General features: G+C 43.3%; 1 protein-coding gene and 1 long non-coding RNA gene across 2 annotated transcripts in view; one reads left to right on the top strand and one right to left on the bottom strand.

Moving 5' to 3' along the window:
- Window positions 1-741: 741 nt before the first annotated feature.
- LOC137369619 (uncharacterized) lies at window positions 742-12552 on the bottom strand. Its single transcript, XR_010974985.1, has 2 exons — window positions 12485-12552; window positions 742-2192 (listed from the first exon to the last, which is right to left on the bottom strand). It is a non-coding gene; the product is annotated as an uncharacterized lncRNA (long non-coding RNA).
- Window positions 12553-12604: 52 nt separating this feature from the next.
- LOC137370051 (CAP-Gly domain-containing linker protein 1-like) overlaps window positions 12605-23089 on the top strand; it is a 197891-nt gene continuing 187406 nt past the window's right edge. Inside the window, exons 1-2 of the mRNA XM_068032096.1 lie at window positions 12605-12694; window positions 16070-16130. Coding sequence (XP_067888197.1) covers window positions 12658-12694; window positions 16070-16130 — 98 coding nt within the window. The 5' untranslated portion in view covers window positions 12605-12657. The remainder of the gene's footprint in view (window positions 12695-16069; window positions 16131-23089) is intronic.

Here is a 23089-nt window from a genome sequence, read left to right as displayed (position 1 = left end):
CTTCTTCTGGCCCCAACTCATCTTCCTGCGAGGTGGACCAGGTGGGAAAGCCACATCTGCTTCACTGTTCAGGCCTACAGTTAAAAATTGCCTCATCGGAGCCCAATCTCCATACATAGAGATAGACCCCACCATTTTCCAGGAAGTGTCCTTTGTTGGGGGGGACGTCATACGGGCAATTTTAACTGCCCGTCTACATGGTTTCTTTTGGGTGTGCCGGGTTAAATTTGTCTCTGTAGCATTAACAGAATCTAACACTCCACTGGCATGGAACACCTTGGGGCTTACAAATAGGTTAAGTTCATTGGAGTGTCTGGACAACAGGTTTTCCCTCTGCTTCAAGTTTTACTAAATATCACTCAGATCCAGTCACTAAGAATGTCTGTAAGGATGATGCCAGCTTTTTTAAAGGTGCATGGAGTAGCAAAGTAATTTCTGGATTAGTATTAGATTACTGGCAGTGGCAAAATACCTCTTTCGATGGTAAATATACAGTGATATTACTCCACCAGGACAACCTCGCCCTCACAACTACAATCACTAATTGAGATTTCTCTGTACATAATAAAATGCTCCCTTTGATCACTATGGTCAGGCAGCAAATTCATGTCCCATCTAGTTGTTCACTATTAATCACTTTTTTGCCCATGTAACAACAACCACTACATGCCAAAAAGGAATTTGTGTGAAGAATTTTGAAATGTGCATGACATATGATAAGGCACTATATAAATCCAAGCATTTCTTTTTAAAATTTCTTTATGGTTGCTCAAGTACAGGCAATTGACTGTGGGTGGCAGTAGAGACCATTCTTTATATTGAATTTAATTAACAAGTATCAATTCGTCCAGTGGGACATGGAAAACCTGGTAAGATGAACTCAATTTAGCCAACAAAATATTGTTGTTCATTATCAAACTCTTTGAATTTAGTTTATGATAACAACAGAAAATGGGCATCTACAATAATACTTGTCGCTGTAAAGTCACTTGCCCAGTATAAATAACAAAAATATTTTTAATCCATCTGTGGAATTCCCAAATACAGGAATGACATATTAAGTCTGGGAAAAGCCCATTTTCGAGACAGTACCATACAGTCTTTATGGACTGCATAATGGAGAAATAAGCTGACCTTTTTGGTAGCAAAGGACAATCCACAGCTAAGCCATGGAGACAAAGAACTTGGCAATATGCCCCAGGGCATGAGTTTGGGGTCAGCCATAGTGAACAGCTCAAAAGATGTCCAGTCGTAACTTCATGGCTCAAGCAACATCAACAAGCTAAGACAAAAAACGCCTGTTTTAATATGTAAGTTGACATATATGGGGAGGAAACAAAGTCTGAGAAATTATAGATATAAATGAAAAACACAATGCTCTCACTCGAAATTGATTTCCAATGCTAAATCAACATAGTAATTATTCTAATCATTCATGTATGATATGAGGGCAAGGAGTGCAGAAGGTTGTGGGCCCTCTCAGGAGAAACCGTTAACTTCAGGGAAACAAGAGAATTGTGGGATTAATACAGACAAAGAATCTTTGATGTCTGATGAGATTGCATGATTATGCAGACATTTGTCATGTATCAATCCTATATCCTATGTCAGGTATTGAAGCTAAAGGGTCTTTAAGGTCATAAGATTTGCGCATCTAAGGCCTGCCATGAGCATATCTCAAGAAATCTATAACACATATTTTCTTCCTGTATTTGTTGCGTTTGAAACATCATATTTACATGCAGACTCTGGGAACAATCTTCAAGGATATGTGGCAACTGACAGGCCTAACTTTTATGAAGGAGCAGATAATTTATGATGCCACTCAGAGGATTCTTTGTGGCATCACCCAGTATGCAGGAAGCTGTCATGACTGGCTTCAGCTTGCTTGATGAATGTTCCAGGCAACATATGGAAGAGTTTCAGTAACCCATAGAGGGATCAATGGACCTAATGACAATATGCTCTCCAGCAGTGATGTCAGCAGCAGTTCTGCGCTATCACATGCCAATTCACAAGTGACTCCAAACCCAATTAATCTCTAATGACTTCAGCAAAATAGAGTCTTGGCATTGATGCAGGTACATTGGGGGAAGTCATAGATGCTGAATTCCCTGCAGCTTGTCAATTGGCTGAGCAGTAAGCCACTTCTCTCAATTCTTCACCCAGGGGAGCACTTAGGAGTAAGTCAACTAAATGAGAACAAAGAAAAAAGATCATGATTCAAAGAGGTTAACTGCATGAGGAAAAACAATGAAAATATATAACATCATTCCCTCAAACATAATATCATATTGAATATATTTTGCAGTCTTTAAATCTTTTATTGTGCATAACAGAAATAACCAAGGATTAGAAATTGGCTTGTATTGCACGCTTTTAACTGTCTGCATCCACACTTCACAGGCATTGGTCCCACTGCCATATTCACAGATTACATTTTATAGCCATCTGGAAACAATTGTTAGGCGCCTTTAACATGTAAATTAGGGTCCACCACCTATAAAAAGACCCCTTTGACAAATCAAGCAGTGATGAGCAGTCCAGTTGGGTCTGCCCCACTCAGGATTATTCAGTGGCCCCCACAGCCACCAGCCAAAGGTAAACTTTTTTTTTTAAGAAGCAACTTCCTCTGTAGTCAGGAGGAACAGGAGTGCTCCTGCAAATCCACTAGAGTTGCCAACACTCCAGGAATTAAAGACTAATCTCCAGGACATTGCTGCAAGCAACTCAGCAGAAAAATCAGAGGGGCAGTGAAAAATTCTGTTTGTTTTTAATTTTCTTTGAACACTTTCATTTCTTAGTTAATAAAATAATGGACATGGGAAAAAGGCTGCTTGATTTACAATCAAGAATCATCCAATCAGTTGATGAAAATTATATTCACTTTCTGATTGGCGTGACCAATGGTGGAAGTGTGGGGGCGGGGCAGGCTGGTCTGGAGATAACACTCCAGGAATGTGTCCAGAGTTGGTAATCCTAGACTCATAGGAATCACGATCGCACCCTCCTCCTTCCTGAACTTACCATGTGACCACTGCCAGCAAGCAAGCTGCCACAAAATTGCGTCTTGTAGCAAATGAGCTGCTTGTGATAACAGGACCATTGCTGTCAGCTCTCCGCCATTACTCAGATGAAGCCTGAGGATCAATTTTCATCGATTGGGTACACACTGTCTTTGCAGCGCCAGGTCTGGGCATGAATACAAATCCAGACTAGTTTCTATCCCAGATATTCAAATGTTAAGCAAACTGAACATATTCAGTTTTTGGAAAAAACTTAACAGGCAGATCATTTAACAAATAAAAAGAAAAATAACTTGTATATGTTGGACATCAGATGGGTTTTAGACCCAAGACATGAACCAGTTATTTTAAAAATTCTAACTGTCCTATTGTGTATTTCCACATTCCCATTGTAATTTCAAAGCATCCAGCTGTTCTGTGATTGCAAGCATTTTCAATAGATGATCTTCTGTGGCCTCCTTATCTCGAGAGACAATGGGCAAGCGCCTGGAGGTGGTCAGTGGTGTGTGGAGCAGCACCTGGAATGGCTATAAAGGCCAATTCTAGAGTGACAGGCTCTTCCACAGGTGCTGCAGAAAAATTTGATTGTCGGGGTTGTCACACAGTTGGCTCTCTCCTTTGCGCCTCTGTCTTTTTTCCTGCCAACTGCTAAGTCTCTTCGACTCGCCACACTTTAGCCCCGCCATTATGGCTGTCCGCCAGCTCTGGCGAACGCTGGCAACTGACTCCCACGACTTGTGATCAATGTCACAGGACTTCATGTCGTGTTTGCAGACGTCTTTAAAGCGGAGACATGGACGGCCGATGGGTCTGATACCAGTGGCGAGCTCGCTGTACAATATGTCTTTGGGGATCCTGCCACCTTCCATGCGGCTCACATGGCCAAGCCATCTCAAGCGTCGCTGACTCAGTAACATGTATAAGCTGGGGATGTTGGCCACCTCGAGGACTTCTGTGTTGGAGATATGGTCCTGCCACCTGATGCCAAGTATTCTCCGGAGGCAGCGAAGATGGAATGAATTGAGACGTCGCTCTTGGCTGACATACGTTGTCCAGGCCTCACTGCCATAGAGCAAGGTACTGAGGACACAGGCTTGATACACTCGGACTTTTGTGTTCCGTGTCAGTGCGTTATTTTCCCACACTCTCTTGGCCAGTCTGGACATAGCAGTGGAAGCCTTTCCCATGTGCTTGTTGATTTCTGCATCTAGAGACAGGTTACTGGTGATAGTTGAGCCTAGGTAGGTGAACTCTTGAACCACTTCCAGAGCGTGGTCGCCAATATTGATGGATGGAGCATTTCTGACGCCCTGCCCCATGATGTTCGTTTTCTTGAGGCTGATGGTTAGGCCAAATTCATTGCAGTCAGCCGCAAACCTGTCGATGAGACTCTGCAGGCACTCTTCAGTGTGAGATGTTAAAGCAGCATCGTCAGCAAAGAGGAGTTCCCTGATGAGGACTTTCCGTACTTCGGACTTCGCTCTTAGACGGGCAAGGTTGAACAACCTGCCCCCTGATCTTGCGTGGAGGAAAATTCCTTCTTCAGAGGACTTAAACGCATGTGAAAGCAGTAGGGAGAAGAAAATCCCAAAAAGTGTGGGTGCGAGAATACAGCCCTGTTTCACGCCACTCAGGATAGGAAAGGGGTCTGATGAGGTGCCACCATGTTGAATTGTGCCTTTCATATTGTCATGGAATGAGGTGATGATACTTAGTAGCTTTGGTGGACATCCAATCTTTTCTAGTAGTCTGAAGAGACCACGTCTGCTGACGAGGTCAAAGGCTTTGGTGAGATCAATGAAAGCAATGTAGAGGGGCATCTGTTGTTTGCGGCATTTCTCCTGTATCTGACGAAGGGAGAACAGCATGTCAACGGTCGATCTCTCTGCACGAAAGCCACACTGTGCCTCAGGATAGACGCGCTCGGCCAGCTTCTGGAGCCTGTTTAGAGCGGCTCGAGAAAAGAATTTCCCCACCATGCTGAGCAGGAAGATTCCACGGTAGTTGTTGCAGTCACCTCGGTCACCTTTGTTTTTATAGAGGGTGATGATATTGGCATCGCGCATGTCCTGAGGTACTGCTCCCTCGTCCCAGCACAGGCATAGCAGTTCATGTAGTGCTGAGAGTATAGCAGGCTTGGCACTCTTGATTATTTCAGGGGTAATGCTGTCCTTCCCAGATGATAATAATGAACAATTGCAGAGTTGAAGAGAAGTAGTGGGCAATGAGATCGTTGCACAGCTTACTCTCTGGCTGTGGTGTCCAGTCTGCTACTGGTGGCTAATCCATGTGCTTCTCTTGGTTTTCCATGAATTGCTGCTGCCCTAAGTCCATTAAAAACCCTACAGTGTAGTATGTAGCATGCTGTTGTAAAATTGCTGATCTTTACTGGATGATAGTATATGCCCTTTCTCACCCTGAATGAACCCAAGTATCTGGTTTAATAACCAAATGTCTCTTCAATTGGGATCCTGGTTTCCCCTCTGGCTTGTTTTTAATGTGCATTTCTGAGCTATTACAAGGTTTGGGCCTCAACTCTAAAGCCTAACAAAAAATCTAAATGTTGATGTTCAAGGCTCTACTGCTCCCTTTATATAGGCCCCTTCTCTTCTGGTGCTGCAGCTCTTGCCCTGCGTAATGGTCTCTGACCAATGTAAATGGGTCGGATTACTGCAGGGATGGGATGGTGGGCAAAGTCCCACTCTGATCCTCTTCTGATGAAAATATAACCCAAAAGCTTACTTTCACTTGTATTTCTCCCGACCTTGTCCAAAACAGGAATTGCTTCTCCTGATTGGCTTTTAACAGTCATGAACATCAAATAGAATTACAAAGAATTTTACAGCATAGAAACCGGTCATTCGGCCCAACAGGTCTGTGCCAGTGCTTATGCTCCTCATGAGCCTCCTCCCACCTTACTTCATCTCATCCTGTCAACATATCCTTCTATTCCTTTTCCCCTCATGTACTTATCTTGCTACCCCGTAAATGCATCTATACTATTCACCTAAACCACTCCATGTGGTAGCGAGTTCTACATTCTCAACACACTTTGTGAAAAATTATTTTCTGTTGATGTTTCTTATCTTTTCTTTGTTGTTAAAATCAACATCTAAGGAAACAATGCCCCCATATCTTCTGATACCTCCCTGTGAAAATGACATGGACTAGAGTTAAGAAAGTAATTTATTCACATGGGCTTGAACCAATTGATGTTGTGGTGATGTTGTGATTTACGTTATGCTTGAAGGCAATAACTAGCTGCTCCCCTGTTGGCTTTAGGGGTAGTGGCATCACTAGATACATCATCTACACCACATAGACTGCAGCAGTTCAAGATGACAGCTTACCACCACGTTCTCAAGGGCAGTTAGGGATGGGCAATAAATGCTGGCCTTGCCAGCAATGCTCACATCCCAAGAACAAATATAAAAAATATACAGGTTCTCAATTTGTTTCCTGGTCTATACTGATGTAGTAGTAGGGGCTCTGCAATTGGCCTCTTAAAAGGGATTTTATTTTATTAGACTTGCCATCAAATTGATTCCACCGTCCAAGGTTACAGATGAGCACTTGTACCCGTACTTAGCCATACATTGCAGGGAGGCTGATGACATGTAAAATTATGTATAATTGGAATTGTCAAAAAATTTTTAGATAATGCCACAAGACATGACAGCAAAACTCGAGTGATTTATTGAAATCATCATAATTATAAGATTAAATGGTAGCCTCATGCTCACTTTCTGCAGTATTTCTCTGTTCTTAACTATAATTAACACACTTGATTTTTAAGCATTGTTTGGGAGAGAAATGCAATACTGTACGAATGTGACCTCTACCATGAGGCACTCGCTACAGGAGTCCAACATGAGGCAGTTCAATAAAGACACAGTACAAGCAAGACTATTGTCCTGTGAGCTCGTAACAAGTGTGGTACTGAAATTAAATTGATTGAAGAACCAAAAAGCCTCTTATGATATCCTCATTGCAGAATATTAATGATATTATACACAGGGATTTTAATTCATCATTATTCTGCTTTTGTACAGAAAGTAATTCCCTTATAACCGTGCCTTGGTCAATCTCACTAAAACCATTCTGCCTCTAGCCTCTCTCTGATCATCTCTCCCCAATCATGGCAAGATGTGTTTCCACATTTCCTGTTCTATCTCAGCATTTGACTTTGCTACCCTATCTACTAGCTCCCATTTTTTCCCCTCCACTTAAAACTTTCTGAAATCAAATTTGAGTGTAACTATTACTACCTTTTCCAGTATTTCATTGTTTAGTGTCCATCCATCTCATCATACCACACATGTGGACTCATTGCATAAATCGTCTATGAATCGAATCATGACATCACTGGCTGAAACATACAGGCTTCACAGTAAACTGGGATGAGACCAGTTAGTTTTTTTCAGAGATTATATCTTCTTGTGCTGATTACATAGGGGATAATGAATGCCTCAACAAATCACAAGGTAGTAATCCAATCACAAGGTTTTCATGCAGCACGTGGATTAAAAACAAGCTTTTATGGTTTTTAATAGAACAGCAGAGTTTAAAGAAACTCTATTTAGTATTAAAAATTTTATCCTTGGAGTTACATTCTGCAGTACATTACTTATTATTCTACATATATTACCTACAATTTTTAAAAAAAAATTGCAATATGCTTCTGTTTGATAGAAATGAGATGAGAACCCAAAGAAATTTAACATTTTTGATGCGTGATCTGCAATGTTACAGGATTATTTTAGATCAAAATTCAGATCATTGTATATAGGTGCTTACAGTAACTTGATATTTCTTTAGGTCCTGCAACTCATGGCATGTTCAGACATGTTGTAATAAACGAATGAACAAACTTGCATTTATATAAAGACTTTCACAACCTCAGAACATCCCAAAGTACTTCACAGCCAATTGAGTACATTTTAAAATGTAGTCGCTGTTCTAAAGTGGGGAAACATGGGAACCAATTTACACACAGCAAGCTCCCGCAAACAGTAATGAAATAAATGAGCTGATTATCTGTTTTAGTGATGTAAATGATCTGATTATCTGTTTTAGTGATGTTGGTTAATAGATAAATACTGGCCAGGACAATTGGAGAACACCCTGCTCTTCCTCAAATAGTGCCATGGGATCATTTACATCCACCGGATAGGGCAGACAGGCCTTGGTTTAAAATTTCATCCAAATGACGGCACTCAGTGCAGTACTCCCTCAATACCGCATGAAGTGTCAGCTTAGATTATGTGATCAAGGCTTGAAACCACAACGACCTCAAGAATAATTAAGAAACACGGATAATGTATGTACAATAATGAATGATTCCCATGAATGTGTAGGATAAGGTTCTTTAAATATTAAATACTTATCGATATGATGCATGAAGTTTTTTTCTCTAACCATTAATGCTTTATTAAAAAAAAAAATTCAAAGATATAAGTGGGCTGATTTTCTTCCACTGAAGTAACTCAGTTATAAATAACTAAGAGCTGGTGCTAATCTTGTTGGAATGGTAATATATTAATATCACTCAAAGTTCATGGGTCGCCTATTTGTATAATTATGCACAGATCCAGATGCACATTTGCGAGCGTGTAGGGAGCACAATAGTAGTGGGAGTAAAACATTGCGTGTAATAAAATTTAAAAGAATAGGGACAAGGGAAATATCACAATAGGGTGACAAAAGTGCTGAAAGCCTTTGAAAAGGCTCAAAAGGCATTTTAGCTCATTTTCTGCCTTTGCCAAGAGTAGAAGTGGCAAGGGAATAAGACATAACAGGCAACCATGCTTCTTCAAAGCATCACAGGAAAAGGAGTTCCCTATTGGTGCCAATTATGATGCTGGGAGCAAAAAATTTAAACAATTGGCAAAAAGAGCAGGAAAAAAACCTCAGAAAACAATTACAAAAAGACATGCTCTGAAAATCTGAGATTGCTAGTGTTGACCCATCTAGTTTGTATGGTGCCAGTAGGCACAAGCATCACTGCAGCTTCCTCTGTAACCTGCTCCATGCAGCTGGAAAATCTGGTGCCAGTGCCTACAATCAAGGGATTCCTAGGCCCCTGGATTTCCAACTCTACACTTGTATCCTCATCAGCCTCCTGTGAAAGAGGACAGATCCAATAATAAATGTTTAAAAACACTCAACTTTTTAGGGGGTCTCTAGGAGTTCACTCCACATTCGCTTCCAGTTACGCCAATCTGGATGGCAATACTCCTCACTCAATGTACTGGCCTCTAGTCCAAAATTGTTTCACCGCCCCATGGCAGAGGTTCAAGCCTCTTTCAACAATGACCACAAAATCCCAGAAATGGGAGAGATCCAGCACAACCAAATTATTATTGTGGTGGATTTTGCTGGACTCCTGCCAGAGTTACAGCACCGGCAGATCTTTGGGACCACAAGCTAGAAATTCTAGCTCCATGTTCCTGGAGCTGGAGATGACATAAATCCCAATTCACCTGCTATTCCACTCCATTTACACCTGACCTACGATTCAGTCAGGGGGGAAAAGGAGGACTTGGAGGCAGATAATCCACATGTATGCCAATGTCACTTGTGTGTTGGAATTACTGGACTTCTGTGGGAAGCTCCTTCCTTAAAGCCATCAAAAGGCTTCAATACAGTGGATGATGGCCAGTTCCCACTTTTGAGGCTTTCTGAAGGAATCCAGTAGAAGACAAACACTGTTAAAGAAAATTCAGTCTATTTGAACCTTAGGGGATTCCACTACACCCTGTGAGTGTGGATTAGAATTTGCAGGTGCTGCTTATTCAAATGATCTCAACCCCAGCATTTGGGACAGATTCTCCAGCCTTGGGCAAGGGCAAGCAGAAGTTCCTCTCCACCTCACTTATGCTGCCAAAGGAGAGCGATAGAAATTTCCAAATGTGGCTGAAGTTTACTGCCAACTGATGATAGGTCTAAAGTGTTACTGCTGGAAGTATTTTGGAGTATCAGAACATACACTCCAAACTGCTACATTTCCCATAATTGGTTTCTTTCTCCTGTAGTCATTTAGTCTTGTGCATCCCCTACTTCCTTCACCCCATCATGCCTTCAACGGTCGAGTCCCTAAGCTATGGAACTCCCTCCCGAAACCTCTGCTTCTCTCTCATCCTTTAAGGGACTCCCTTAAAACCTACCTCTTTGACAAAGCTTTTGGTTACCTGTCCTAATCTCTACTACTTTGTCCCGGTGTCTGTTTTTGTTTGATAATGGTCCTATGAAGCATCTTGGGACAGTTTACATGTATAAAGCGCCTTTAATGTTGTAAGTTGTTATTGCTGTTGTTGAGTGGCATGAAAGATGCTCTGGCAAAATGGCCTTCCCTCAGCTGCTGAAATTATGGAGCTAATGTTCTTTCCAGCAAATGGGAATGAAGCAGTCATAGAGTTATACAGCACAGAAACAGGCCCTTCGGCCCATCGTGTCTGTGCCGGCCATCAAGCACTTATCTATTCTAATCCCATTTTCCAGCACTAGGCCTGTAGCCTTGTGTGTTATGGCGTTTCAAGTGCTCATTTAAATACTTCTTAAATGTTGTGAGGGTTCCTGCCTCTACCATCCCTTCAGGCAGTGTGTTCCAGATTCCAACCACCCTCTGAGTGAAAACTTTTTTCCTCAAATCCCCTCTAAACCTCCTGCCCCTTACCTTAAATCTATGCCCCCTGGTTATTGATCCCTCTGCTAAAGGAAAAAGTTTCTTCCTATCTATCCTATCAATGCTCCTCATAATTTTGTATACCTCAATCAGGTTCCCCCCTCAGCCTCCCCTGCTCTAAGGAAAACAACCCTAACCTAGCCAGTCTCTCTTCATAGCTGAAATGCTCCAGCCCAGACAATATCCTGGTGAATCTCCTCTGCACCCTCTCCAGTGCAATCACATCATTCCTATAGTGTGGTGGCCAGAACTGTACACAGTACTCCAGCTGTGGCCTAATTAGTGTTTTATACAGCTCCATCATAACCTCCCTGCTCTTATATTCTATGCCTCGGCTAATAAAGGCATAGTCAAGGCATAATAAAGACAGTAGCATAATGTAAGCTGCAACATGGCACTGAGTGACCCCTTCCTGCTGACGTTCAGTCTGCTGTGATTTCGGAGTGGGCTAGGAAATTAGCAAGACAGTACTCTAGTCCAAAACAGATGGCAGTCCATTTACTATATGTAAATCAGGTTGCTGTAACACCCTGATGCAATTTTGGGCTTGCTCGGCACTGTATGTTGAATAGACTAACCATTGGTCCTTAAAGGGATGCTTTTACTAATAGTCACAACACTGTCCCACCTACTGCCAATCCCTATATCTGAGATTGCCTACCCGTCGTCCCAAACTCAAACCCAACATGCCTCTAAGCAGAATACTGCAGTTGCTGGAAATCTGAAATTAGAACATAAAATGGTAGAAATACTCTGCAGGACTGGCAGCATCTGCGCAGAGAGAAACAGAGTTAGCGTTTCAGCTTTTGATGAAAGGTCACGAACCCAAAATGTTAACTGTTTCTCTCTCCACAGATGCTGCTTGGCCTGCTGAGTATTTGCAGTATTTTGTTTTTATTTCAACATGCCCCTGCCGCTCAGTTCTGCAGACCGGACACTTAATTTCCCACCTATGCCATCCAATGTGTCCCAAGCCTGTCCCTATTGGAACGGTACGAACAGTTTGTCTGTTGAATTAAAATGAGGCCCAACCATGAAAATGGGCTCGGTGATCCGATCGCTACGTCCATCCATTGTCATCTGCTGTTCAATATTCAGTGTATTTACACCTAGTCTGTACTAATGCTTTGTCTTTCAACACACCATTTACATATTGTTTGCCTTTGCTCCGTGACCTTTTGGTCAGCTACGTGGCCTGATCCAATCTAGGCCTCCTTTGTTATCTCTTGCCCCACCCCCACCTCACTTGCTTATAACCTGTGACTTTTCTAATATTTGTCAGTTCCGATGAAGGGTCACTGACCCGAAACGTTAACTCTGCTTCTCTTTCCACAGATGCTGCCAGACCTGCTGAGTGGTTCCAGCATTTCTTGTTTTTATGTCATCGACAACGTGTCACCTACAACGAAAATTGCCCCCATGTATCAGTACTACTGATCAGGATCTTGCAATCTTTCACCTTCATTTAAAAATATTTTCACAGGGAATCAATGATTGAGATTAAATGATAAACTAAATCTACATATGCAAGTTTTCGCCTTCTCCCATGGCAATGATAGTCTGAAGCACGATGAATGATCAGGTGCACCCTGAAGGTCACTGCTTTAAATAAGCAAACCCGAGGGATTGTAACTCCTTGTAAACTACTGGGATTAACTGCAGGCTGTTGTAAATGCTTTTAGATTTAAGGTTAAAGAATAATGACGATTTTAAAACATGAGACAGAAGCACCGATTCAATCCCTAAATATATAATGAACCCGCCACTGACTCACTCTCAGCCTCCGCTCTACTGTATCCTCCCGGCCAATGGAAGCGCGTCACTTCCGGCGGCGCGTCGCCGTCTCCAGGAAGTCGGGGGCGGGGTCTGTTGCTATAGTAACAGGCAGTTTAGCTGGTGGCGCAAACCTCGCACATCGGAGCTGCAAAAAGGGAACTCCCGAGTGAAATGTCTGCTCAGCAGCAGCAAGAGTATCAAACCGTTGGTAACTAGAAATATTTTGGGAACGATTGCACTTTGGCTGAATTGTTGGAGACAGTTTTAACGCCAGGATGGTGGTCCAGCCAGTTGATTTTGTGACCATAATATGATAGAATTTTACATTATGTTTGAAAGGGAGGTAGTTCAATCTGAAGCAAGGATGTTAAATTTGAAGAAAGGAAATTATGGAAGGTATGAGGGGCAAATTGGCTGAAGTGGATTGGGAAAATACTTTTAAAAAGGTATGACAGTACATAGGCAATGGACAGTCTCTAAAGAAATATTACATAGTTTACAGCAACTATACATTCCTTCAAGGCACAAAAACCTCAAAAAGAAAAGGCAGTCAACTTTGTCTAACGAAGTTAATGATTGTATAAAATTAAAAGAAAAGGCCAATAAAGTTGCCAGAAATAGTAGTAAACGATCAGCCATGATCTTATTGAATCGAAGAGCAGGCTCGAGGGGCTGAATGGTCTACTTCTGCTCCTAATTTGTATGTCTGTATGTACCTGAGGATTGGGAGAATTTTAGAATATAGCAAAGGAAGACCGAGAAACTGAAAGAAAGGGAGAATAAAATATGAATGTAAATGAGCAAAAAACCTAAAAATGGGCTGTAAAAGCTTTTATAGGTACATAAAAAGGAAACTTTTGGCTAAGACAAATATGGGTCAATTACTGGCAAAGTCAGGAGAATTTATAATGGGGAATAGAGAAATGGCATAGAAGCTAAATGATTACTTTGTGTCTGTCTTTGCTGAGGAAGATACAAGAAATCTCCCAGAATTAGAGATCCAAGGGACGAGGGAGAATGAGGAATTGAAGGAAATTAGTATTAGTAAGAAGGTTGTATTGAAGTAATTAATGGGGCTGAAGGTTGATAAGTCCCCGGGACCTGATATTCTACTTCCCAGAATGTTGAAAGAGGTAGCTATGGAGATAGTGGATGCATTGGTGATCATCTTCCAAAATTCTATAGATTCTGGAACGGTTTCTGCAGATTAGAAGGTAACAAATATCACCCCACTATTTAAGAAGGGAGGGAGAGAGAAAACAGGGAACTACAGACCTGTTTGTTGTACATCAGTTGTAGGAAAAATGCTAGAATCTATTCTAAAGGATTTGATAAATGGACATTTAGATAATCTGGGCATAATCAACATGGATTAATGAATGGGAAATCATGTTTGACGAACCTGTTGGAGTTTTTTGAGGATGTTCCTAACAGAATTGATAAAGGGGAGTCGGTGGACATAGTATATTTGGATTTTCAGAAGGCTTTTGATAAATTTCCCCCACAGGAGATTGGTTAGCAAAATTAAAGCACATGGGATAGGAGGTAATATACTGGCATGGATTAAGGATTGGTTAACAGGCAGAAAACAGCGATTTGGAATAAATAAACAGGTCATTCTCGCGTTGGCAGGCTGTGACTAGTGGAGTACCGCAAGGCTTAGTACTTGGGCCCCAGCTGTTCACAATATATATCAATGATTTGGATGTGGGGACCAAATGTAATATTTCCAAGTTCGCGGATGACACAAAACCAGGTGGGAATGTGTGTTATGAGGAAGATGCAAAGTGGCTTCAAGGAGATTTGGACAGACTTGGTGAGCGGCCAAGAATGTGGCAGATGGAATATAATGTGGAAAAATGTGAGGTTATCCACTTTGGTAGGAGGAATAGATGTGCAGAGTATTTCTTAAATGGTAAGTAAGAGATTAGAAAGTGTAGATGTACAAAGGGACCTGGGTGTCCTTGTCAATAAGTCACTGAAAGCTAACGTGCAGGTGCAGCAAGTAATTAGGAAGGCTAATGGCATGTTCGCCTTTATTGCAAGTGGATTTGAGTACAGGAGTAGTGAAGTCTTGCTTCAATTGTATAGAACCTTGGTTAGACCGCACCTGGAGTACTGTGTGCAGTTTTGGTCCCCTTACCTTGGGAAGAATATTATTGCCATAGAGGGAGTGCAACGAAGGTTCACCAGACTTGTTCCCAGGATGGTGGGACTGTCCTATGAAGAGAGGTTGGGGAAACTGGGCCTGTATTCTCTAGAGATTCGGATAATGAGAGGTGATCTCATTGAAACCTACAAAATACTTAAAGGGATAGACAGGACAGATGCAGGCAAGATGTTTCCCCTGGTTGTGGAGTCTAGAACCAGGGGACACAATTTCAAAATAAGGGGGAAGCCGCTTACGACTGAGATGAGGAGAAATTTCTTTACTCAGAGGGTTGTGAATCTTTGGAATTCTCTACCCTAGAGGGCTGTGAAAGCTCAGTCATTGAGTATGTTTAAAGCAGAGATTGACATTTCTAAATACCAATGACATAAAGGGTTTGGGGATAGTGGGCTGGATTTTACCATAGGCGGTCGGGACTTCACCACCAACGTAAAGGTCGGTGGCGAACCTGCTTCTGTTTAGCCCGGGGATCCGACCCGCATTTTACAGGTCCCTGGGCTTTAATTGTCCCGAGGCAGGACTTCCATCCACCTGAGGGAGGAGGTCCCACCTCACTGAGCTGCTGGCCAATCAGCGGGCCAGCAGCTCTTAGTCCCAGCAGCACCACCGGGAGCGGTGGCCACTGCTGGACTGCAGCCCAGCTGACCGAGGAGGATGCCATGGAGCCGGGATCCAAAGTAGGTTGTCGATGCCTCGCCAAGGGAATCGGGCGCACCCCGGTGAGGCAAGGGTGGTTGTTTGGGGGGAAGGGGGCGTCTTTGGTCCCGGGGGTGGGTTGGGAGGTACGGGCGGCCCTCAATCAGGCACCCTGACCCCGACTGCCATGGCACCCCCGGCGCACGGAAAGACCGGCAGCTATCGCTGGGCAGTCTTTCACGTCCCCCGCATGCCCGCTTGCCACAGGTAAGATACCTGTGGAGGTGGGCGAGGGCCCTTAAGTGGCCCTTAAGTGGCCACTTAAGAGCCTTGGATTGGCCTCGGGCAGGCAGGCCGTTTTTCTCCTTCCCCACCCCCCCCCCCCCCCACCCACCCCCACACGACCGACATAAAGTTGGATTGAAATGGGAGCAGGGCAGGAAGGCCTCCTGGAGCTTCCCGCTAGATTTTACGCTGCCCCCACGCCACCATCCAACCTGCTTGGGCGACGTAGAATTCAGCCCATTGTGGGGAGAAGGGCATTGAAGTGGATGATCAGCTGTGATCGTATTGAATGATGGAGCAGGCTTGATCGGCTGAATGGCCTACTCCTGTGCTCCTATGTTTTGCTTTACCTGGGGACAGTGTGTGGATCTTGTTTGGTACTTTATCGATTGAATCAGTGCCTCTATCCGATGAGACGAGACTTAAAGCATAATTCTAAAGTATCATTGTGTAAAATGGTTATTGGATAGTTCATTTATACGTTCTTCCTAGAAAAATTGAGAAACCCCAATGAGAAATCATTGAAGAGGAACAACCTAGCACCTAATTTCAGGTATAAATTTTGATCAAGTTTGAATACATGTTAATAATGGAGAAAATTTAAGAATTTTTTTTAACTCTGCTCTTCTGAAGACACTAACTCTTGTTCCCCTGGCTGGTCTCCCACTTTCCACCCTCCGTAAACTTTCAAATTTCTGCTGACCATATCCTAACTTGCATGAGTCCCGTTCACCAATCACTCCTGTGTTCACTGACCTACCTACATTAGCTCCTGGTTAAGCAATGCCTTGTTTTCGAATCCCTCAAAATCTCTGTAACTTCCTCCAGACCTATAATCCACTAAGATATCTGTGCTGCTCCAATTCTGGAGTTTTGCACATACCAATTTAATTGTTCCACCACTGGTGGCTGTGTCTTCAGCTGGCGAGGTCCGAAACTCTGGAATTCCACTCACCGCTCACCCCAAACCTCTCCACTTTTCTACTTTTCCTGCTTTTAAGATGTTCCTTAAAATTTACCTCTTTGGCCAATCTTTTGGTCACCTGTCCCAATATCTCCTTATGAGGCTCAGTGTTAAATATTGTTTGACAGTCCTTCTGTGTAGCACCTTGGGATGTTTTACTACATTAAAGGTGCTATATAAATGCAAATTGTTGCTGTTGGTGGGAAATGTTTCCATGGATGCCAACAATCCTATTAGGTGTGAACTTATCTAATAAGTATTGGCAGGATCATTGTACTGTCCAGATCATCCCAATTCAGCCTGCTCCTATTAAAAGAAGAACAAAAAAGACTTGCATTTATACGGCACCTTTCATGACCTCTGTACCTTGCACAGCATTTTACAGCCAATTTTTGAAGTTGTAACGTAGGGCAAAACGGGGCCTTGATTTAACATCTCACTTGAAAAATGGCACCTTTGATAGTGCAGCACTCCCACAGTACTGCACTGGTGTGTCAGTCTAGATTTTTCTTGAATCTAGGAAGTGGTACTGTAAGCCACAACTGTCTAACTCAGAGGTAAATTTGCTACCAAGTGAGTCATGGCTTTATTTACACTGGATACAAATCAAGGGAAAATCTGGATGATCTTCCTCATCTGTAACCTGAAGTTTTTAAACAGAAAGAGTTTATGATTTTGTAACAAATAGACTATAGAACCCATGAAGTAATGAATGACACACCTATGTAAAATCTTACAGTAAAATATAGTAGTTACACTACTGCTTGCAGCATTGAACTCCACAATCTAGGAATGATAGTGAAGCTTTGGAGAGGGTTTAATACAGATTTGTTAAGATACTGCTTGGTATAAATAGATACAAATTACAGGGTGTGATTATACAAATGTTTAAAATTATGAAAGGATGGGACATGGTAGACAAAAATAGACTGTTTTCAGTCGCGGAGCAGTCTAGAATGAGTGGCCTTGGATACAAGATTAAAAGTAAGATTAGAACAGAAAACAAAATAAACTCTTTGCACAGTGACTTGTGAGGCTGTGGAATTCACTTCCAGGGTTCGTGGTTGAGGCAGAAACTATAGCAACATTCAGAACAGATTTAATAGATGAATGAACTCAAAGGTGAAAAAGGGATGTGGGAACAGAGCGGTTGAGATCAGCCAAAATCAGCACAGACCAAAAACTGAACATGGCACCTTCAAGTATAACATATTATTACACTGGGTGGTGCCATTACCTGCTAGACTGTTGTAGAAGATTTAAGTCATGTAAAGACGAAAACAAAACAATTGTAACTTATTAGATTGGTAAATAAAAATCTGTTCAAAGATGAATTTTTTCCATATTATGTATTAAAGATGGTCTCTGTAAAAATGAAATAACTCTTAACTTTATCAAGATTTGCAAGATAGTCACATAGTACTAATAGCCAGATTAGTGTTTCTTTCAATCTCATTAGAAGCTATTATAATGCATTATTAGTATTTGTTTATTATGCAATAATTTAGTAAGAAAAAATCATCTTTGATTTAGAAGGAATCATGTCTGAGCAATCTTCTAAATTTCTTTAAAGTTGTGAACAGATAAGTAGATACTGGACATTATTTTGCGGGGCTGGGTGTGTGGGGTTTATTCAGATCTTACTCATGCTGTGTGCCACCGATCTCTCTCTTACATTAGCCCTCATTGCCTACTGTAATGATCTGAAAGGAAGGAATGGGAAGTTGGAATTGTGGCTTCTCCCACCGCAAGGGAAACACGATAAGCTTACCATATAAGGCAAAACCCAGAAAAGTGCGTGTGTGTTCTTTTGTAAAGACCTGCACATGCTGGAAATCTGAAATAAAAACAAGAAATGCTGGAAATACTCAGCAGGTCTGGCAGCATCTGTGGAGAGAAGCAGAGTTAATGTTTCAGGTTGGTGACCCTTCATCAGAACTTGCAAATATTGGAAATGTAAAAGGTTTTAAGCAAGTAAAGCAGGGGTGGGGCAAGAGGTAACAAAAGAGAAGGTGTTGATAGGACAAGGTCACAGAGAATAACTGACCAGAAGGTCATCGATCAAAGGCAAACAATATGTTAATGGTGTGCTGAAAGACAAAGCATTAGTACAGATAGGGTGTTAATGGACAGAGTTACAAGCTAGCCAGGAAGGATCTAAAGGGAGAGCTAAGAAGAGCAAGGAGAGGACACGAGAAGTCATTGGCGGATAGGATCAGGGAAAACCCTAAGGCTTTCTATAGGTATATCAGGAATATATCAGGGCGGCACAGTGGCGCAGTGGTTAGCACCGCAGCCTCACAGCTCCAGCGACCCGGGTTCAAATCTGGGTACTGCCTGTGTGGAGTTTGCAAGTTCTCCCTGTGTCTGCGTGGGTTTTCTCCGGGTGCTCCGGTTTCCTCCCACAAGCCAAAAGACTTGCAGGTTGGTAGGTAAATTGACCATTATAAATTGCCCCCAGTATAGGTAGGTGGTAGGGAAATATAGGGACAGGTGGGATGTGGTAGGAATATGGGATTAGTGTAGGATGAGTATAAATGGGTGGTTGATGGTCGGCACAGACTCGGTGGGCCGAAGGGCCTGTTTCAGTGCTGTATCTCTAAACTAAAAGAATGACTAGAGTTAGATTAGGGCCAATCAAGGATAGTAGTGGGAAGTTGTGTGTGGAATCAGAGGAGATAGGGGAAGTGTTAAATGAATATTTTGCGTCAGTATTTACAGTAGAGAAAGAAAATGTTGTCGAGGAGAATACTGAGATTCAGGCTACTAGGCTAGATGGGATTGAGGTTCACAAGGAGGAGGTGTTAGCAATTTTGGAAAGTGTGAAAATAGATAAGTCCCCTGGGCCAGATGGGATTTATCCTAGGATTCTCTGGGAAGCTAGGGAGGAGATTGCAGAGCCTTTGTCCTTGATCTTTATGTCGTCATTGTCGACAGGAATAGTGCCGGAAGACTGGAGGATAGCAAATGTTGTCCCCTTGTTCAAGAAGGGGAGTAGAGACAGCCCTGGTAATTATAGCCCTGTGAGCCTTACTTCGGTTGTGGGTAAAATGTTGGAAAAGGTTATAAGAGACAGGATGTATAATCATCTTGAAAAGAATAAGTTCATTAGCGATAGTCAGCACGGTTTTGTGACGGGTAGGTCGTGCCTCACAAACCTTATTGAGTTTTTTGAGAAGGTGACCAAACAGGTGGATGAGGGTAAAGCAGTGGATGTGGTGTATATGGATTTCAGTAAGGCGTTTGATAAGGTTCCCCACGGTAGGCTATTGCAGAAAATTCGGAAGTATGGGGTTGAAGGTGATTTAGAGCTTTGGATCAGAAATTGGCTAGCTGAAAGAAGACAGAGGGTGGTGGTTGATGGCAAATGTTCATCCTGGAGTTTAGTTACTAGTGGTGTACCGCAAGGATCTGTTTTGGGGCCACTGCTGTTTGTCATTTTTATAAATGACCTGGAAGAGGGTGTAGAAGGGTGGGTTAGTAAATTTGCGGATGACACGAAGGTCGGTGGAGTTGTGGATAGTGCCGAAGGATGTTGTAGGTTACAGAGGGACATAGATAGGCTGCAGAGCTGGGCTGAGAGATGGCAAATGGAGTTTAATGCGGAAAAGTGCGAGGTGATTCACTTTGGAAGGAGTAACAGGAATGCAGAGTACTGGGCTAATGGGAAGATTCTTGGTAGTGTAGATGAACAGAGAGATCTTGGTGTCCAGGTGCATAAATCCCTGAAGGTTGCTACCCAGGTTAATAGGGCTGTTAAGAAGGCATATAGTGTGTTAGCTTTTATTAGTAGGGGGATCGAGTTTCGGAGCCACGATATCATGCTGCAGCTGTACAAAACTCTGGTGAGACCGCACCTGGAGTATTGCGTGCAGTTCTGGTCGCCGCATTATAGGAAGGATGTGGAAGCTATGGAAAGGGTGCAGAGGAGATTTACTAGGATGTTGCCTGGTATGGAGGGAAGGTCTTACGAGGAAAGGCTGAGGGACTTGAGGTTGTTTTCGTTGGAGAGAAGGAGGAGGAGAGGTGACTTAATAGAGACATATAAGATAATCAGAGGGTTAGATAGGGTGGATAGTGAGAGTGTTTTTCCTCGGATGGTGATGGCAAACACGAGGGGACATAGCTTTAAGTTGAGGGGTGATAGATATAGGACAGATGTCAGAGGTAGTTTCTTTACTCAGAGAGTAGTAGGGGCGTGGAACGCCCTGCCTGCAACAGTAGTAGACTCGCCAACTTTAAGGGCATTTAAGTGGTCATTGGATAGACATATGGATGAAAATGGAATAGTGTAGGTCAGATAGTTTCACAGGTCGGCGCAACATCGAGGGCCGAAGGGCCTGTACTGCGCTGTAATGTTCTAAAAAGACTGAACAGCCTGGACCCCAGCACAAACATGAAAAAAACAGTGGGTAGGCACAGTAGAAACAAACTAAACAAACTAAAATAAAACACATAAAAAATAAAGAGAAAATAACTGAACTTATTGAACTAAATCTTCAGTCCGGCAGGCTGTAGCATGCCTAATCGGTAAATGAGGTGCTGTTCCTCGAGCTTGCGTTGATGTTCACTGGAACACTGCAGAAATCCCAGGACAGAGAAGTGGGCATGAGAGCAAGGGGGAGTGTTGAAATGGCCAGCAACTGGAAGCTCGGGGGCATGCTTTTGGACTGAGTGAAGGTGTTCTGCAAAGCGGTCACACAGTCTGTGTTTGGTCTCCCCAATGTAGAGGAGACCATGTTGTGAACAGCAAATACAGTATACTACATTGAAAGAAGTACAAGTAAATTGCTGCTTCACCTGAAAGGAGTGTTTGGTGTCTTGGATAGTGAGGAGAGAGGAGGTAAATGGGCAGGTATTACACCTCCTGCAATTGCAAGGGAAGGGGCCGAGGTGGTGGGGAGTAATGGAGGAGTGGATGAGGGTGTCGTGGAGGGAATGATCCCTTCGGAATGCTGACAGGAAGGGAGGGGAAGATGCGTTTGGTAGTGGCATCACGCTGGAAGTGGCGGAAATGGCGGAGGATGATCCTTTTGGATGTGGAGGCTGGTCGGGTGGAAAATGAGGACAAGGGGAACCCTGTCGTGGTTCTGGGAGGGAGGGGAAGGGGTGAGGGTAGAGGTCGGGAAATGGGCTGGACAAGGTTGAGGTCCCTGTCAACCACAGTGGTGGTGGGGGGGGTGGGGGGGGGGTGTGTCGTGATGTGGAATACTCGGTTGAGGAAAAAGGAAGACATATCGGAAGTGCTGTCATGGAAGGTAGCATTATCAGAGCATAACTGATCCAGGACTGAAAAACTTTATCAACTTTGCTTCTAATGTCCATCCTTCTCTCACCTTTACATGGTCCATCTCCGACAGTTCACTTCCCTTCCTCAACTTCTCTGTCTCCATCTCTGGGGATAGGCTGTCTACTAATATTCATTATAAGCCCACTGGCTCCCACAGCTACCTCGACTACACTTCTTCACACCATGCCTCCTGGATGGAAGCCATTCCATTCTCCCAGTTTCTCCATCTCCTTGCATCTGCTCTGATGCTGCTGCCATCCGTGACGGTGCTTCTCCAGGGTTTGTGTGTGTGTTTATAGGGTTTGTGTGTGTTTATAGGGTTTTGTGTGTGTGTGTGTGGGTACAGGGTTTTGTGTGTGTGGGTACAGGGTTTTGTGTGTGTGGGGACAGGGTTTTGTGTGTTTGTGTGTGTGTGTATAGGGTTTTGTGTGTGTGTGTGTGTGTGTGTATAGGGTTTTGTGTGTGTGTGTGTGTGTGTATAGGGTTTTGTGTGTGTGTGTGTGTGTGTATAGGGTTTTGTGTGTGTGTGTGTGTGGGTATAGGGTTTTGTGTGTGTGTGGGTATAGGGTTTTGTGTGTGTGTGGGTATAGGGTTTTGTGTGTGTGTGGGTATAGGGTTTTGTGTGTGTGTGTGTGTGTGTGTGTGTGTGTGTGTGTGTGTGTGTGTGTGTGTGTGTGTGTGTATAGGGGTTTGTGTGTGTGTGGGTATAGGGGTTTGTGTGTGTGTGGGGGTATAGGGGTTTGTGTGTGTGTGGGGGGGTATAGGGTTTTGTGTGTGTGTGTGGGGGGGTATAGGGTTTTGTGTGTGTGTGTGGGGGGGTATAGGGTTTTGTGTGTGTGTGTGTGGGGGGGTATAGGGTTTTGTGTGTGTGTGTGTGTGGGGGGGTATAGGGTTTTGTGTGTGTGTGTGTGTGGGGGGGTATAGGGTTTTGTGTGTGTGTGTGTGTGTGGGGGGGGTATAGGGTTTTGTGTGTGTGGGGGGGGTATAGGGTTTTGTGTGTGTGTGTGTGTGGGGGGGTATAGGGTTTTGTGTGTGTGTGTGTGGGGGGGTATAGGGTTTTGTGTGTGTGTGTGTGTGGGGGGGGTATAGGGTTTTGTGTGTGTGTGGGGGGGTATAGGGTTTTGTGTGTGTGTGTGTGTGGGGGGGTATAGGATTTTGTGTGTGTGTGTGTGTGGGTATAGGATTTTGTGTGTGTGTGTGTGTGGGGGGGTATAGGGTTTTGTGTGTGTGTGTGTGTGTGTGTGGGGGGTATAGGGTT

This window comes from Heterodontus francisci, chromosome 5 (assembly GCF_036365525.1).
Source record: "Heterodontus francisci isolate sHetFra1 chromosome 5, sHetFra1.hap1, whole genome shotgun sequence".
NCBI classification, from domain to species: Eukaryota; Metazoa; Chordata; class Chondrichthyes; order Heterodontiformes; family Heterodontidae; genus Heterodontus; species Heterodontus francisci.
Note: the sequence above shows the minus strand (reverse complement) of the source record. Positions and strands in the feature narration are given on the sequence as shown.